General features: G+C 39.1%; 2 protein-coding genes across 9 annotated transcripts in view; one reads left to right on the top strand and one right to left on the bottom strand.

Moving 5' to 3' along the window:
* wdfy4 (WDFY family member 4) overlaps nucleotides 1-18,666 on the bottom strand; it is a 79,949-nt gene that overhangs the window by 10,879 nt on the left and 50,404 nt on the right. For all 6 annotated transcript variants that reach the window (XM_061951031.1, XM_061951070.1, XM_061951106.1 and 3 more), the window contains 8 exons: nucleotides 17,697-17,782; nucleotides 17,560-17,622; nucleotides 9,037-9,079; nucleotides 8,681-8,800; nucleotides 5,020-5,143; nucleotides 4,833-4,942; nucleotides 3,782-3,932; nucleotides 83-174 (listed from right to left, as the gene is read on the bottom strand). In XM_061951031.1, coding sequence (XP_061807015.1) covers nucleotides 83-174; nucleotides 3,782-3,932; nucleotides 4,833-4,942; nucleotides 5,020-5,143; nucleotides 8,681-8,800; nucleotides 9,037-9,079; nucleotides 17,560-17,622; nucleotides 17,697-17,782 — 789 coding nt within the window. The remainder of the gene's footprint in view (nucleotides 1-82; nucleotides 175-3,781; nucleotides 3,933-4,832; nucleotides 4,943-5,019; nucleotides 5,144-8,680; nucleotides 8,801-9,036; nucleotides 9,080-17,559; nucleotides 17,623-17,696; nucleotides 17,783-18,666) is intronic.
* lrrc18a (leucine rich repeat containing 18a) lies at nucleotides 12,792-18,327 on the top strand. Of its 3 annotated transcripts, none has more exons than XM_061951290.1 (4): nucleotides 12,792-13,224; nucleotides 13,652-13,716; nucleotides 13,789-13,862; nucleotides 16,201-18,327. In XM_061951290.1, the coding sequence occupies exon 4, from the start codon at nucleotides 16,205-16,207 to the stop codon at nucleotides 16,982-16,984; it is 780 nt and encodes a 259-aa protein (XP_061807274.1). In that variant the 5' UTR covers nucleotides 12,792-13,224; nucleotides 13,652-13,716; nucleotides 13,789-13,862; nucleotides 16,201-16,204; the 3' UTR covers nucleotides 16,985-18,327. The 3 variants fall into 3 exon arrangements, with proteins under 3 accessions (XP_061807274.1, XP_061807345.1, XP_061807415.1); XM_061951361.1 differs by having other exon boundaries at nucleotides 13,569-13,716; XM_061951431.1 differs by having other exon boundaries at nucleotides 13,521-13,716.

Below are 18,666 nucleotides of genomic sequence, written 5' to 3'. Positions count from 1 at the left end.
AAAGCATTTAATAGCTCTTATGGGAAAACTCCGCATAATTTAATTAGTAGCTGAAAGCGTCAGTGAGAATGAGGTCACTGACCTCGCGTTGGATTCTAATGAACTCCTGAGGGTCATCTTTCGCCCATGCCGGCAGTTCCACATCTCCAAGAGCGGTTCCGTCCTCCCTGCAGCCTAAAGGCAGAAGTGCAGACGAGGACACCAAGTCAGTTTAAACAATGACGGTGCAGATTAAAGTGTTTGTCGGTGCACAATGTGTCATGGGGAGTTTTACCAACAGTGACTGCAACACTGATAAACTATCACATTTTAGGATGATAGATAGCGTAAACTAGAAAGAGGAACCATTGCAAATTGCCGCATTACCAGAAGTTACTGTATGTATAATGCAGTCGGAACATAACTACAGTCAGTATTGCAACAACACCTCACTATTTCTTGCTAGAACTTTTACAATGACATCAAACCACCGTGATGGTTCACTAAATGCCATGTTTCATGATTACAAGAATCAAATTAAGTATTTTGAGTTAAGATGGACTATACAGCCTGTCTCTTGTAATAACGGACTTGTGATTTAAAACCGATGTGAAATTAAGACTCTATGTTTAGGACACTTCTTGAACTAAGACGGGAGAGGAAACAGGAAAATAGCTGTAGATCTAGTCTGAAATAACTGACAATGAAAACAAGCATACAGTATAATAAACATGAACATCAAGCATAGAAGAAGGTTGAACTACTCCTTTAGGGTGCGTTCACAATTGTCATCTTGAGTTCAGTTTAAAGAAAATCTTGTGCGATTCACCAATTCATTTGGTCAAGTGTGAATTCAGTGATCCGAAACCCTGATATACAGTCAGGTGATACTCATAAAATTTGAAAATCGTGCTTGATCATGACTTACAGTTTTTAAAAACTCAAAATTTACTAAGATTTTCAGTTCGAGCTTTTCATAAGCTGTAAAATTATATCAAAAGAAGGCTTGAAACATCTTTAGTTGGATGTTATGATCCTATGTCATACTGTAATATACAGTATTACTGTAACACCCTGAGATCGGTAGGTTGTGAGTTCAAACCCCGGCCGAGTCATACCAAAGACTATAAAACTGGGACCCATTACCCGCTGCTTGGCACTCAGTATCAAGGGTTGGAATTGGGGGTTAAATCCCCAAAATGATTCCCGAGCGCGGGCACCGCTGCTGCTCACTGCTACCCTCACCTCCCAGGGGGTGGAACAAAGGGATGGGTCAAAGGCAGAGGGTAATTTCACCACACCTCGTGTGTGTGACTATCAGTAGTACTTTAACTTTATATTAGTTTCACCTTGCTGTAATATACAAACTTTAGCGCGATATTTTAATTCTTTGTCTAATGCTTAAACCAAAATTAAATAAAAGGTGAGTGCCCCTAAGAAAAGGCATTGAAGCTTAGGGAAGGCCATGCAGAACGAAACTAAAACTGAACTGGCTACAAAGTAAACAAAAACAGAATGCTGGACGACAGCAAAGACTTACTGTGGAGCAAAGATGGCGTCCACAATGTAACATCCGAACATGACATGACAATCGACAAAGTCCCCACGAAAAAGGATAAAAACATAGTAGATGCGGGAAATATCGCTCAAAGGAAGACCTGAAACTGCTCCAGGAAAATACCAGAAAAAGAGAAAAAGCCACCAAAATTGGAGCGCAAGACAAGAACTAAAACACTACACACAGGAAAACAGTAAACAACTCCAAATAAGTCACGGCGTGATGTGACAGGTGGTGAGAGTACACCTACTTTGAGACAAGAGCTATATTGATGCATGGTTGGTTATGGTTTAAAGTCATATCAAACATATTCTTTGAGTTTCACCAGTACACCAATCAGGTGAACTCTGGTGTGATTTGTTTTTACTTGAGCTCAAATGTGATTTGTGCATTTTGGTTTGAAATATTTGTGTTACGCCACATAATATGTCACAAAACCTGTTCAATCAAGTCTTTATGCATGTTATTTGGTCCCATGACAGAAATACCAGTGGGACTGCTAAGTGAACTGCCCTAAAGAATGTACAAAAGGCTTGATCTACTAAAGGTTTGTGTGTATTAAAACACGTGCAAACTTGATAGCACACGCAAAGCTGATCTATAAAGCAGTCTTTTTCAACCACTGTGTGCCGCGGGATATTATCTAATTTCACCGATTTGGGGTAAAAAATATTTTTTGCAAACCAGTAATTATAGTCTGTAAATGATGTGTAGTTGTTGAGTGTTGGTGCTGTCGAGAGCTCGGCAGAGTAACCGTGTAATACTCTTCCATATCAGTAGGTGGCAGCAGGTAGCTAATTGCTTTGTAGATTTCAGAAACAGCAGGAGGCAGCGTGGAGGTAAAAGGGTGTCTAATGCTTAAACCAAAATTAAATAAAAGGTGAGTGCCCCTAAGAAAAGGCATTGAAGCTTAGGGAAGGCCATGCAGAACGAAACTAAAACTGAACTGGCTACAAAGTAAACAAAAACAGAATGCTGGACGACAGCAAAGACTTACTGTGGAGCAAAGATGGCGTTCACAATGTAACATCCGAACATGACATGACAATCGACAAAGTCCCCACGAAAAAGGATAAAAACATAGTAGATGCGGGAAATATCGCTCAAAGGAAGACCTGAAACTGCTCCAGGAAAATACCAAAAAAAGAGAAAAAGCCACCAAAATTGGAGCGCAAGACAAGAACTAAAACACTACACACAGGAAAACAGCAAACAACTCCAAATAAGTCACGGCGTGATGTGACAGGTGGTGAGAGTACACCTACTTTGAGACAAGAGCTATATTGATGCATGGTTGGTTATGGTTTAAAGTCATATCCAACAATGGCGACAACGACTTTTTACTGTCAACTGCGTTTCGTTGTTTAATGATTTCTGCTAGTGGTGTGCCTCCGGATTTTGTCAACACAAAAAATGTGCCTTGGCTCAAAAAAGGTTGAAAATCACTGTTATAAAGGCTGTGCGCGGAGGATTGTGTCTTTTAAGTGAGAAAATAAAGCAGCGCAATCCATTTAGCTTGTCTCTCTTCATGAATATGCATAAAATACTGGGAGGAGAAAATGCAAATGTAATTATTTAGCACAGGCAATGTGATTTATCGAGACAAAAACTGTTCTGCAACTGCTGTTTTGCGTCTATTTTTAGTACGTCCAAAAAGGCAGTGCAAAGAGGCAAAAAGTTGTGATCGCACTGCAGTGGCTGTATGACATAAGGGGCTGATTAAAAAAATTAAATTGATGCGTTTTGGTGTCTGTTGGCGTTTTTTCATACAAATTATAAAAACGTATTGCAATATGCATTTTCTTGCATACGGAACTTTCCGGCAGAAGCTCCCAATTTGTGCCAGCATCTCCCAGGGTGCGTACCTTCAGCACGCTATAAAGTGGGTTACGTTGTGTCTGCACTGCAGGACTACTTCTAAAATGCCCATAAAAAGTGGTACATGTCCGCTGCATGTTTAGGTACATGGCAAAAAGCCACAGGAAGGAGGAGCATACTAACATCAATGTGGAAGTAAATGAGTGTCTTCATGGTGAAAGCCGCATCGTACATGCAAAAACCTCATTTAAATAAGGCGGTCTGCGCAAGTTATCAATTGTACACAAAGTTTTAGTAAATCACACACAACACGCCCACTAATAGCACATGCAATTTTTGTTTGCACATGCTATTTAGATTAGTAGATCAGGCCTAAAGTGTCTTTTTTGTCAAAGATGGAGAGAATTATGAGTCTTGGAGGCTGACCCAGCTGCATGTGGTTGGAGTTAAGCAGGAAGTCCGGCAGGTAGAAAAACTCAGGAATCAGCTCTCTGACATCACTCATGTTGTCACAGGAGGCAGACTCCCACTCTTTGTTTACACTATAAAACATCCGCTCCGGGATATCAAGTCCTCCCTAGAATGAGAGAAAGAGACACAGATACGGAGAAAAAGTGATGTAATGTTACATTACTACAGTAGTCAGAGCAGTGAAACACACGGAAGCATTTCATCCTTCCATAAATTCCTATAATCTGTGATGAAAATCTCATGAGAGAGAATGTAATTTAGAGTAAAACACTTATTGCAATGAATGCAACTAGCTTATATATTGATAAACCTGGTTAAAGATGTAAATCCGGTTATGGATATTACAACATTGCGCTTCAGCAGACAAAAAGGCACAATAATTCACCAGACTAACATCTTTATTGCTTTATTCTGACTATCAAATATGCATGCCTTTTCATTATAATCAATTGGACGCTGTATTGAAAATTTGCGACAGCAATGGCTATCTGTACGAGCTGATTTAAGATGCCTCCTGCCATTATTTGCATATATATTGAAATCGCACTATAATGCGTTTTCAAACCAAGACAAAAAAGTGAAAGGGTTGGTACAAGATGCAGAATAATAGGATTACATTATAGTAAGACGTAAATATTATTATTGTAAAAATGTTTTCCTCCCCCCTAAATAAGGAAAACTCTGGTTGCTTCAGTTTACTATAATTGGCAAGCATTTGTTTGTGTGAGCTGAATTTTATGCATTATGTTTATAATGAGTCTAGTTAATATTAATTTCAATCATTCTAATCACTCATAAAGAGTTGTTCACACCTTAAGCATGTTTTTCTTTTAGTAGTGTTGCATTTGGTTTATATGGAAAACAAAGGCAGTCATTTCTATTCTAATTATAAACATAATCATGCAGTAAATTAATTCAATTGATGATGTACAACTCACTGAATCAAAGATGAAAGTTGTTTATACTTGCTATTTTGTAGAGTGAATATTAATACATTTTTTTTCACCTGCAGTGCCTGGAAGGTGTGAGAAAATGGCTCCATGCGAACAAGGAAAGAGGCCACAATGATTGCTGAGGAGTAGTGAGTACAATAGTGGCATCGTGCTGACATAACTCCTATAAAAAACGTTTAAAAAGATACACTGTGATACCACATAAGCAGAAGGATGAAAAATAGCATGCTAGATAGATACCTTCATCCTCACTGTTCTCCACTTCTTCATATCTCTGGATGAACATCTGCTTTCTTTTTTCCGTCTGAGCGCCCATTGGTTTCGACAGATCACGGAATATTTGAGGATCTGACAGGTCCAGTGACTGTTTGGGTAAGACACACATCCATTTGTATGGGACGTTGTAGTCAATATGATGTTACAGTAGAGCACATCACTCATATTTTAGCAACAATTTTCATTATATCTTCTCAAGGGACAACAATACTTTAGGAATGAAACTTGGATTGGAGCAGTGCTTCGCATCTGTTTAGTCCGTCGCGGACCTATTATCAGTGGGTCTTTTTCTGGTAAAGATGTGACATTTGCGAACGAGTCATGTCTTCTAAATGTATAAACACTGATTTGCAGTTATGAGTCTTTTGCAAGATACCGTAGTCTTACACGCCTACTCAATAGATTGGAGCAGGGGTGTCAAACTTGTTATTAATGGCCACATCTCAGTTATAGCTGTCTTCAGAGGGACGCTTGTAACAGTTAATGTAAATAAATATAAATGTATAATCACCTCATGATAATATTACACAAAGTTAAAGTTAAAGTTAAAGTACCAATGATTGTAACACACTATGTGTGGTGAAATTTGTCCTCTGAATTTTACCCATCCCCTTGTTCACCCCCTGGGAGGTGAAAGGAGAAGTGGGCAGCAGCGGTGCCACGCCCGGGAATAATTTTTGGTGAATTAACCCCCAATTCCAACCCTTGATTCTGAGTGCCAAGCAGGGAGGTAATGGGTCCCATTTTTATAGTCTTTGGTATGAATTGGCCGGGGTTTGAACCCACAACCTACCGATCTCAGGGCGGACACTCTAACCACTGAGTAGGTGGCCTCGACAAAAGTCTATGCATTTGATTATTATATTTTTTAAGTACAATTTGATGGATAACTTGCTTTGAAATCATAAAATAAGGTGGATATTTAGGTTTTTATATTTATTCTAGCAAAAAATGTTTGGACTATATTAAAGTATAATACGTTTTGCATGACCAGGTAATAACGTTTAAAATATATGTAAGTGCATGCAGTAAAGGCAAAATTGATAAAACGCAAACATTTAGTAAGAAGGATGACATTATTTCTAAGGTTCCAAATAAGAAAAATAGACCAAACAAATGCCTTCTAAATTTTTGTAATTAATTCTATGATTAGATAGTGAAACTGTAGTCTACAATATTGAACTTTGATAATTTTTCAAATTTTATGGGATACTGAATTTGGGATTTTTAGTTGTTAACTATAATAATCAAATTATTAAAAAAATATGTTTTGGACTTTTTTTCACTCTGTATGTAGCGATGACCAATTTGGGTCAGTGCTTGTCATGAAGGGATGATGGTGGGCCCCGCAGCCAGTCAGGTTGCTCAATGGATAGGTCGTATAACTGTATAGATTTCCTATACATTTCCCATACACACATACAAATGATTCAACAGACATGCACTGTTTAGATAACTGGCAAGACGAGTTAGTACCAAGATAACTGTGTCTTGTCTACAGTCGAGAATGGTGATGGGTAGTGTCATTGCCTAGGGCTGCACAAGTGCTGCTGGCACTGGACATTCATCTACCAGCCCTGTGATGTTGTCATAAAGTAAGGAAAATGATTCAAAGTGTGCGTCTCTGGTGAATTCCCCGTGCCCCAGAGGAATAAGGCAGTTCTAGATAACAATGGTGTTAACAGCAGCGTAGCACTATATTTTGGAGTCCCATACACAAGACTCATGAAGGGTCCCACATTCCACCCTAAACCCAACGTCACCGTTCCATACACACACACTTGGTATGTTTACATGCACTAAAAACAAATTATTGCATTAATTCGGTGGAAACCATCTTTTTAAAACACATGTAAAAACTTTCATTCGGTTTTTATCTTTTGAAGATGTGATAAACATATCTACAACATATCTAGAGTAGATAAAGCCCTCTTTTTTTCTTTCTTTTTTTTTTTTTTACAAAAAAGTGCCAACAAATTCAATATTGACTGGCCAGAATATTAATATTAAGTACATATTAAATAATTATATAACCTGTAATTATTCACTTAAATAGGACTATGAATATGTCAAATTTCCCTTTACTTTAGAGTGTAGAGTAGAAATTAGCCGATACGCATAAGATTTATCATCAGTGGATAATACAAATCATATTATTACGGTACATCATTATTATGATTATATTATTAATAGTGCATCTCCTGTGAGTTAGATCTCCCCGTGTCTTTAAAACGTAGGGACACATCTGTTTCTAAATTTAATCAAGGGTCTTTGAGCCATACTTGCCAACCTTGAGACCTCCGATTTCGGGAGGTGTGGGGTGGGGCGGGGCGTGGTTGGGGGCGTGGTTAAGAGGGGAGGGGTATATTGACAGCTAGAATTCACCAAGTCAAGTATTTCATACATATATATATATTTATATATAGATATATAGATATCTACATCCTGAAAATATGCAAACAAAACTGTGTTTAGATAATTGATACTTCAAACTTGCATAAATAAATATTAAGGAATATAACATAACTTGGCTTCTGAGAGTTTCAAAATGTAATGAATAAAATGCTAAAGTTGTTGATAAACAAGCAATTATTTTCATAATTAAATATGGTCATTTTAAATGAATTATTATGATAATTTAAAATAAATTATTTCAAATATGTTTATTTTATTGTATAATTCTATGGCTGGATGTAATAAGGAGTCAGGAAAAAATACAAATAAAAATAAAATTAATTTTGATGTTTTTAGCAAAATATAGTAAACATGTATTTAGTTTTTTTTTTTTTTAATTAATAAATATATTTATTTTTAGGTAAGATAAACATAATAATACAATTTATCTCTAGTCTGGATGATTTAGTTCTTGTCACCCTGTTGTCCTCCCGTCATGAAAAAAGGCTGTCCTCACTCAGGTCCGCATGGAGCTGGAGGGGGCGTGGCTTCTAGCTCCGGCTGAAAATCGGGAGATTTTCGGGAGAATATTTGTCCCGGGAGGTTTTCGGGAGAGGCGCTGAATTTCGGGAGTCTCCCGGAAAATTCGGGAGGGTTGGCAAGTATGCTTTGAGCTCACCACAGTTATGTGCAATGAGATGCAAAAGTGAAACGTGTACATAACTTTCTCCAATGCATTCATTATAGTTTTATCTTCCTTCCATCACCTCTCCCTGTTCCAAAATGCTGGTGCTGTGTGTGAATGTTTAAAGGTGAGCTTTGATGACAATTTCACAATCTGTGTTGAGTGAAGTGTTCAAAGTTAAGTTTGCTGCTATTCAGGTGGAACAAACCATTTTGCATTTTTGATAGGCGGGTGTAGGTAGTTAGACCCCCTCCCACCCACTACCCCATCCCTTCGACGCCACCGGTTGCTCAAACTATCCTAAACATTCCCACAATTTGGACTTCTTCATGATTATATGCACTATTTTTTTGCCAGCTACTTAGACAATGATGTGTGTTGAGTTATTTTTGGAAGATAGTAAATATATACTGTTTTCAAAGCTATACGTTGACAACTTTAAGTTATACCCCATATTGAGAAGATATAACAAAGCGCTCGCTGTATTGTGAGGGGTGTGTTCTCACTTTTGTGAGATACTGTACATCAATCTAAAAGGTATCCTACCTCTGATTTGTAGTCAGCTAGGATCCAGGGGAAAACTGGATACTGCATGAGGTCATTGTATGTCCTCACAGCAAGAGTATTCAGATGCATCAAGTATTCAAAATTGCTTATCTCCCCTTTCTGCAAGAAAATGTACACAAAGGAAATGACCAAAACACTGCATTGGTCAACCTTAGATTAATATAGAGATGGTGTGAAAATAACAATACTTTACTACAGCAATAACGTTACTTAACTTTTTTGTTTGACAGCAGTAATACAGTAATTGCATCTCCAATTTGAAAGAATAGAACTGACATGGAAACATTACTGTACATGAGAACACAACAGATGATGAGTCATATATTATTTCTTACCTGCCATTTAACAAGGGTTGTCTTCTCAACCACAGGAGTCTTCCTGGTGGACATGAAAAACAAACACCTTAAAATTGCATCAGTCCATAAACTTTTTTCCCAAATTTTTGCCAAGCAACATAAGTTTAATTGTAACATAAGAGAAGTGACCCAGCAGAATTTACTGAGTGATTATGAGACTTATTTGAACACAAACATTGGAGCATCTAAAGACTGAACACATATTTATAAAACAACCATTCAAATTTACACTTCATAACATCATAAATATTCAATATTAACACAATATTTGTGTCAAGCAGTACTAAATTGTCAAAGAATGAGCCTACATGTAAGCTTTGTGTTATTTGCATCAATATTTAACATTTTTCTCCTTACATTATGCCCTTTCATTCTTTTAAAACAATTTAAATTCTGCTACATTTGGATTGGGCTGAAGACCAATACAAGACAAGGACAAAACTGCTCTAAAAGGAAGGAATATTCATTTTTGTTAATGAATAGAATTTTTTTTAACTTATTCGTGAATATGATTTGTGTAGGTATTATGACTGATCTAATAATTATACCTAGGTATGCTCTAATGCAGGGGTGTCAAATTAATTTTAGCTCAGGGGCCGCAAAGAGGAAAATATGTGCACACGCGGGCCAGACTATTAAAATCATGGCATTAAAACTAAAAAATAAAGACAACTTCAGATTGTTTTCTTTGTCTTACTTTGGCCAAAAATAGAAAAAACACATTCTGAAAATATTACAATAAAAATATGGAAAAAAATACCAGCAGCAGTAAAGTTTAGATCCATGAAGGAAAGAAGAAAGTGAATGGATATTTATAACTGGATAAATTTACATCCATCCATCTATCTATTTTCTACCGCTTGTCCCTTTCGGGGTCGCTGGAGCCTATCTCAGCTGCATTCGAGCGGAAGGCGGGGTACACCCTGGACAAGTCTCCACCTCATCGCAGGGTCAACACAGATAGACAACATTCACACTCACATTCACACACTAGGGCCCATTTAGTGTTGCCACTCAACCTATCCCCAGGTGCATGTCTTTGGAGGTGGGAGGAATCCGCAGTACCCGGAGGGAACCCACGCAGTCACGGGGAGAACATGCAAACTCCACACAGAAAGATCCCGAGTGCAGGATCAAACCCAGGACCATTGTATTGTAAGGTAGACGCACTAACCCCTCTGGCCCTAAATAAATTAACATAAGCATAAAAATGTGTTTTATTTTGTATTATTAACGTTTATGATAACTTTTTTCCAAAACACAATATAGAATGTGAAATATAACAGAATTTTTTTTTTTTTGAAACGGTTACAAAAAAGTGGGAACCCAAAAATTTACTGTGGGACCCCAATTTTATGACATGATGGGGTCCCATTTTAAAAATTCCTAGCGCCAACACTGAGTAAGTATTGGTGCGTGCAAAACAGCAGCAGGCGGCTGTGGCCTGCGGGCCAGTTCTAATACTAATAAAATATCATTCCGGCAGTGGTGTGCCGTCAGGGCCAGAAGGCCCTCTCTGCTGGCCTAACATAACCAGAACCCATGATCATAATTAAAGATAAAAGTAACTTTTAATTTACTTTCCCTAAATATCTAAAATTATTCATATTCTCTCCATGTCATATTATGCTCCTTCCAGCGCTGTTGTTTTTAGGTTATAGAGTTTTTATTCAATCAGAATTCAGCTAACTTATGTTGCCATGCTGTACCAAATCTGCCAGACACTTTCAGATTCAGCAATGTGGGCGTTTGTGCACTGTAAGTGAACAGGCACATACAGTGACAGACAGTTGCGATAGCCAATCAGATCACGTGTTGTTGTCAGTAAGGCCTTCTAGATGGCCTAATGCAGATATATAGTGATGTTATGAGCCAGGTATCATAAGAACTCCATTAACCAGCATGCTACAGTAGTGACGAGCATGCGCAGTAGCCCCGTTTAGGTTTAATGTAGACATGCTGGCAGCGGGATGTGTTTGATGAGCACGCTGTGGAGTAAACTTTAAGAACTCAGCCAACACGCCTTGTCTGCATCTTTTATGATTAGACAAGACAACACATATATTTCAAGAAGGATATTTAAAGAGAAACTACATCTTGTGAGACCATCTCGGCCAACCCCGGAAGCAAGCTCAGCTCGATGAAATGTGAGTTCAGATATTTTATTTCTTTATTTTTTCACGTTTAAATTTTTTTTTTTTTGCAATATTAATTGTGACAGTACCACATAAGATATTCTTTAAATTGCTGATGTGGGTTTATTGATTTTTAAATGCGCCAGAAAATAACCCGTTTTGTACAATGCCCAGGAGTGCGTAAACGTGTTCCTGTATAGTATTTCTCCAGCAATGGTCATGTGGTGACATAAATGATGGTATTTTGAGAGGTAATCATTGAAGTCGGACATCACTGAAGGCCTCGGTGGGAAACGCACGGCCCGCCACTGCTGGGACCATATTTTGAAAATGCCTAGCACCAACACTGATGTATAGGTGCGTGTGGCCTGTGGGCCGTTTTTAATACTAATCAAATATCATTGCAATATGTTGCAATAATCATCTATTATGCTAGATCCACTCGACGCCCATTGCACCGGTCGTCCAGGCATACTTGCCAACCCTCCCGATTTTTCGGGACACTCCCGAATTTCAGTGCCCCTCCCGAAAATCTCCCGGGGCAACCATTCTCCCGATTTTCACCCGGACAACAATATTGAGGGTGTACCGTGATGGCACTGCCTTTAGCATCCTCTCGCGTCCGCTTTTTCTCCATACAAACAGCCCAGTCACATGTTGTATGCGGCTTCTACAGACACACGTAAGTGACTGCAAGACATACTTGGTCAACAGTCATACAGGTCACACTGAGGGTGGCGGTATAAACAACTTTAACACTGTTACAAATATGCGCCACACTGTGAACCCACACCAAACAAGAATGACAAACACTATTCGGGAGAACATCCGCACCGTAACACAACATAAACACAACAGAACAAATACCCAGAATCCCTTGCAGCACTAACTCTTCCGGGCTACAATATACACCCCCGCTACCACCAAATCCCGCCCACCTCAACCCCGCCCCCCATCTCCCGAATTCGGAGGTCTCAAGGTTGGCAAGTATGGGTCCAGAGGGTGGGGTCCCCACATCTGCGGTCCCCTCCAAGGTTTCTCATTGTCATCCCATTGGGTTGAGTTTTTTCTTGCCCTGATGTGGGATCTGAGCCGAGGATGTCTTTGTGGCTTGTGCAGCCCTTTGAGACACTCATGATTTAGGGCTATATAAGTAAACATTCGTTGATTGATTGCGGGGGCCATAGATAATTAATTTGCAGGCCTTGACTTTGACACCCCTGCTCTAGTGATTTCCACCCAGACATTTATCTGTCGTCTTGTGCTGTTTTTGTTGACAAAGGAAGGGTACATTAAAATTAAATAAATAAATACACAAAACATTTTTTATATATTAAAATTAAGGATGTAAAAAGGAAGGGTACTGTAAATGTGCATCCACACACTGACAAACATTAGCAACATTATGATAAAGATGGGTTAACTTGACTAAATAACCGTTGCAGACGTTTAAAACCACTTACATCCCTGAGCATTTTTGAAATGATTAGCGAGGATAAAGAACCGACGCCCTTGTAGTAGTCTTCCTTAGGGGGAGGTCCATGCTGTTGTTTATGTAACAACGAACACGTCAGAAAGCGCTTCAATATGGCGTCAAACGGCGCACTGTGTACAACTGACGAGTTGTTGCCCGCGTTCGGGGCGTGTGAGAGCTAATAGCTAATATATTTCGACAGAAACCCCAACCTGATAGCTTAATTAAGTTCACTTTAGTAAGGCTACCGGCAGGAAAACGACTGGAAAATGTAAACTTCCGTTCGAGTGGATGTGGAGTTGCCAGCGGCGTTTGTCACGTTGTGCTGTACGTGACCGCGTTCGATGACGACACAGCTTGATGACGTCAGACGTAATCAGTCTGTGGATTGATTGGCTAACACATCCTTACGTCTGTGAATACAAAACGCCCTAAATATATATAACAATTAGATTTTTTTTTGTTTTTGTTTTTGTTTGACCAAAGTATCTGAAATGGATTCCGGCGAAAGGATAAAGCAGAAAGCAGGCCACACAGTGGGTTGTTCTACTGACAAACGTAAGCAACAATATTTTGCTTCATAGAAGCGGTAGCGCATGGTACTGCAAGCCACTAGTGCGACATCATTTCAAATGAAGTGAGACGTTTATATCACTGTAGAGCTTACTATACATGTAATTGCTTAGTGCTATATTACATATTTAGTGAAATACCATATACATTCAAAAGCTCGCTGACAGTTTTTAATTATTTCCATTCCACAATGATAGAGCAGGCGTCTGACTAAACAACAAATCTGTGTTACATCCCTAAAGTAATTTACTCACACATTTAAGTTGTTTGATTTAAATTAGAAGAGCATTCATTTGCTCTTGAAATCTCCTTCCCCCTCTGCGGGCCAGTAACATGACAATAAAGTCCTGCTGCCAAGGACCCCCAAGTTGCTAAGTAACAATGCCAAACAAGAGGAAACTTGCATTTGTAGTGTGCAGCATTGGAAACCTTGCATCCCTGAGCTTTCCTCTCGGTTTTGAGGAGTACAATCAGCAGGTAGGGCAAAGTCCGAGCAATTGGAAGTCTTGAATGTTAGTTTGTTATGCCTTAACATTTTTTTTGGCGCAGGAGATGCAGCTGTTGGTGTGCAGTTAAAACGGACCACAATCTCGTCGCTTTGATAACGGGAATACAAGAATATGGTGAGTGAATATATTCATTTATGTTGAAAATAATAGAGAAAAATAAGGACTACAATATGAAATTAAGTCCAATACCCTGTGACCAAATTATTTTGTAAACCTACACTAAATCAATCATTGCATGTGTTATCTAATTGCAGGCAATAATTTCATACAATTGTTTTCTATAGGAGCTTATAATGGGAACAAGCACCGGTAGATAGCCCCTCTCATCCTGAGGATGATGAATGAGGCGAGAGAGGGCCTTGGGGTGCAGACACAAACAAAAACACACACACCTTCCTATCTTAGACAGGGAGCGACGCTTCCATCAGACTCCATAAACTATCATTTATCAAAGTCCGGATTTGACTCTTCATTCACGTGTACATGTACTTTCGTACAGTAAAGTCATGTATGTCATTACACTTGAGTGCCCTACCACCCCAAACAAAATCGCACACCTTCATTTCGTGGACAAACTACAGTGAACGGTGACGGAGCATCAGCACTCATTTGTTTTTGCTGTTTTACCCAGTGTCGCCTCCCTGCTTTTGTTCCCCAGCATTAGCCTTAATTAGAGAGTCGTGCTCTTAAATACTCCCGCGGGCAACACCGGGTGAGCGCGCACTAGTTCAAACATAACACCGCCGCGCACTTGCGCACACACAAACCACTCAAGCTCTTAATTCCTCAGAGAGCATGCTTTTCTCATTGCCCCAGGCAATACATGAGCCTTTTGTGCGTGTGAATAAATTAGACCCTTTAAGCCCCCTTCACATGGCATGTAAAAGCCGGCATTTTTCCAACTTTTTTCGTGTCATCGGGGGCACTAAAGTGTAGTATCAGAGCCGTAACAAAGGGGGAACAGCACTTGTGTGAGGGATTAGGCGATTAAGTTTCACACTTCAACCGATCTGCTGTGTTTAAAAGCAATTGTTGATGTCCTACAAGTATTTCATGTGACGCTGACTTGTATCAAATTATTATGCCAGAATGCTGTGTTGCTGTGTAAAAGCCCATGCAGTTCCAACAATATACCACTACTAAAAGGCAAGAGTGTATAAATGCCAGATTTTTTTGTGATGGCTCTGATGCAGCAATTTTGCAAGATCTTTATCTAAAAGAAGCTTTAAGATGTATTTTGGCTTAAAAACTTACGATAAAGGTGAAGCGATAAACACTTAAGCGCCACTCTGCAAGCGGAGCTTCAAAACATAGCGAACAGCTAACGTCCCTCCACAGTGTTTTAGCTACTTCTAAATCACGAATGCTGTTTCTTCCAGGTATCCTCCCTGCAAGACGAGGAATAGCTAAACATGTTTCACTACACATCGTAGGACGATACAGTAGCTAAGCGCTAACAGCAAGATAGCGCTCCTGAATGGAAACAAATGGGTGGATCTATACAAATATTGACTGTAACGATACCAAGTACAAGAGCTGTTTTTAGTCGAAACTACAATGATTACATTGATATTTTTTATTATCACAACATTTTTTGTCATTTTTGAATGGGTTGTAAACTCAAGAAATATGTCCATGGACACAGGAGGACTTTAAGTATGACCAGTGTATGACTCTGTAAAGAATGTAAAGAATCCAAACAACATAAGAATAAGTGCTTATTACATTATAGCAGAAGTGCAGATATAATATGTGAAAACAGAAAGTAACCAGATATTAACATGTATATTTCATTCATCCATCCATTCTCTGCCACTTGTCCCTCATAATTTTGACAAAATAATAATCGGAAATTACGGCATATGTCAAATGGCACATTGGGAGCTAATTTACTACTAAAATATAAGTTGTCTAGTATGTTTTAATTATGTTATTTAATGCCAAAATTGTTTTTTAATTTGCAAAAGAAAAGTATGTTCATGATTTTCTGTTAAAACAAAGCCTTTAATGACATTTTTTGGTGGTCCTCTTTGTTTAGCAAGGTATCGAAAACAATCAAAATATAGTTTGGCACCAGTATCGATAGGAAAATATTGTGCAGAAAGCTATTATTGGTCTTTACTTTATAAATCAAACAAAATGCTGGCACTGGCATTGTGACACATCTATCTGATTATAACTTTGTGTGAGATGCCAGGTTGTTGTGTAAAAACACATACAGATGTAGCAGTATCACATTTTTCTGCGTTTTGTACAAAAAACAGATTACGCAAAAAGGCCATCTCTAATGAGGCAATTTTGTGGAATCTGTGTGAAAGAGTCTTGATCACATCAGCCTCTGATTCTGATTGCACAACAGCGCACATAAACCCATATCCAACATATTCACTGTATAATTAGTAGGGTGATAAATGTAGGCTAAAGTCATATGTTTATTACCTGTATGTCCTAGCACCATGGCCAAAAGGAAAGGACCCACCGGGACAAAGGTGACCCTTAAGGATGCCAAGAAGGCCTTACGGATGAAGCCCGACGGCTGGCGGAGACTTACGCTTAGCAACATGGGCATAACCATCTTCCCGCAGTGTCTCTTCAAGCTGACTAACATGGACGAGTTGGATCTCAGCCGCAACGAGATTAAAAAACTGCCAGAAGGAATCGGGAAGCTGTCGTCCCTCAGATGGTTGGACATGCACAGCAACAAGCTGGAGTCTGTGCCCGAGTCCATCGGTCAACTGGTGGGCTTGAACTATCTCAACCTCTGTAACAATCGTCTAACCTCGACAGGTTTACCCTCAACGCTGGCTTCCCTTACCAAGTTGAAGAGTCTAAATCTGGGATTGAACAAGCTGAATGCCTTGCTTCCTACTATGGTCGCTCTCGAGAGTCTCCAAGAGTTAGCCCTATTTGATAATCTCTTCACCAGGCTACCAGAGTTTGTCAAAACGCTAGGCAATCTGACTAGAGTGAATATACAAAGAAATCCCTTGCTTAAAGTTGTGGAGGACGGCGAGGAGATGGAAACTGAAAAGTCTGACGACGAGGACAATGTGTTCCTCGTTCATGAGAGCAGACTATGTAATTTGTGCTTCAAAAAATGTAAAGACCCCAGGGGAAATCATCTGAAAGTAGACTGTGTGAGGTCAAGGTTTGAAGAGATGAGGTCTTATTCAGGACTGGTAACACCAAACTCGGTGGCCGCAGTCAATCAGGACGTGTGGCGAGTCAGAAGCTAGAACGTAGTATGTTATTTTTTTATTTGGTAGCTGCATGTTTTTGTGACCATCCAGGTCATGGTTCAGAAACCATCGCTAAACAGAGCGGGGGTATGCCACACCACCTACTCCCCACATGCAATGCTTTCCTTTTATCCCTCCCGAAGAGATTCAATATTTTAGCCTCTTATAAACCACATACACAAAACTGCTACCTTTGGTTTCAGGTGACCATTGCTACAACTGAATGGAATGCTAACAAGGGCGGTTCAACCCGAGCTACTGTTGCAGAGGGTCACGCCAATGTATCTTAACAACTGTCGTTTTTGCCCCACAACAGAGCAAAGCCATTCTTGTCGGGACATCTAGGTACATGTCCCTACCTTAATGGATTAATACGTTGGATCCAGCACCATCCTTTCAAACTAGAGCTGTCCTATTGAAGTCTGAAAGCATGAACTGATGAAGCATGCTCGACTTCTAAGACACACTAAACAGTGGATGAATGTTTTTGAGTATCTCTTACATAAGCTCATGAATAAAACAAGAACGAAAACTGTCTCAATACATTGACATTAGATTATCATGATACCTACCTGGCATTAGCAATGACATCAGCAACTCCTCTGCCTTTTAATGACGAAACCACCTTGCACAACCTGCAAGAGGCAGATCTGAGGTCAGTTCACTGTCTACTTTCTTTCTATATTTGTTCTTGTAAGTATTACTATACCTTTTATATGCAGAGACATGATCTTTATTTATGAACACCAAGAAAGCCGAGTGACCATTTTTCATGAAGACCTCAATGGCATTGTCCTAGGAAACAGAAACAGTCTTTGATTTGAAAGTACTACCGGTAACTTTAAAGACAATTCTAAGACATAGCTAACAACTGTTCAATAATGCAAGTTTTGCATTTGAAAACTAGAAATCTAAAGCGTTGTTTACCAAACTTTATTATTAAAACAAATACCTTGATACTGCTCATACAACTTGGTTTAGGATAGTCAAAATACACTCAAACCTCAATTATTGTTCCCCCCATCTTTCGTATGATTAGCTTTTCAATGACAATTTTCGCCAAAATTTTGTCTTTGTTTACCGTCTCGGCCAAACATTGCTTCGAACAAAAAAGTTCATTTGCCTGCATATCATTCCGCAGAAATCGGGTTCTCAAAGCATCCAACACGTGTGCTTATTTTATTGAGAGTGATTGCTAAATAAGCCACTATGGGGCCAAATAAAGTTACAAAGGCCAATAATTTAATTAAAAAGGTGAGGAACACTATTGGATTTAAGAAATAACTTGTAGCAAAGTATGAAGGTGATGTTCCCATGGCCACATTTCCTCCTTCTGTATTTACGTCTTGGTGTGGCACAGCATGCCACACCAAGTGTGAAGGACATTGCTGAGAATAAGAAGCTGATAATGTTTATTGAAATGGAAAAATAAATCACTAAAAATATGTCCGATGGTGTTGGCTAAGCAATTTAAGCGTGTCACTGGTATACTGCACCATAGCAGAATCAGTCTAACCGCAGCCAAGAATGTTAAAATAATATCTAAACGGTGGACATTCATCCATGAAAATATGGAAACGCTGCTGATGGTGTGTTTGATGGAGAACCCGCTTGAAGAAGATACTGTCTAGTCTAGTCTAGTCTCCAAGGTAAAAGTGTTACATTATAAATAAATTACT

Source organism: Nerophis lumbriciformis, linkage group LG02 (genome assembly GCF_033978685.3).
Source record: "Nerophis lumbriciformis linkage group LG02, RoL_Nlum_v2.1, whole genome shotgun sequence".
Classification (NCBI taxonomy): domain Eukaryota; kingdom Metazoa; phylum Chordata; class Actinopteri; order Syngnathiformes; family Syngnathidae; genus Nerophis; species Nerophis lumbriciformis.
The sequence above is the reverse complement of the archived record's forward strand: the minus strand, read 5'-3'. Positions and strand labels throughout refer to the sequence as shown.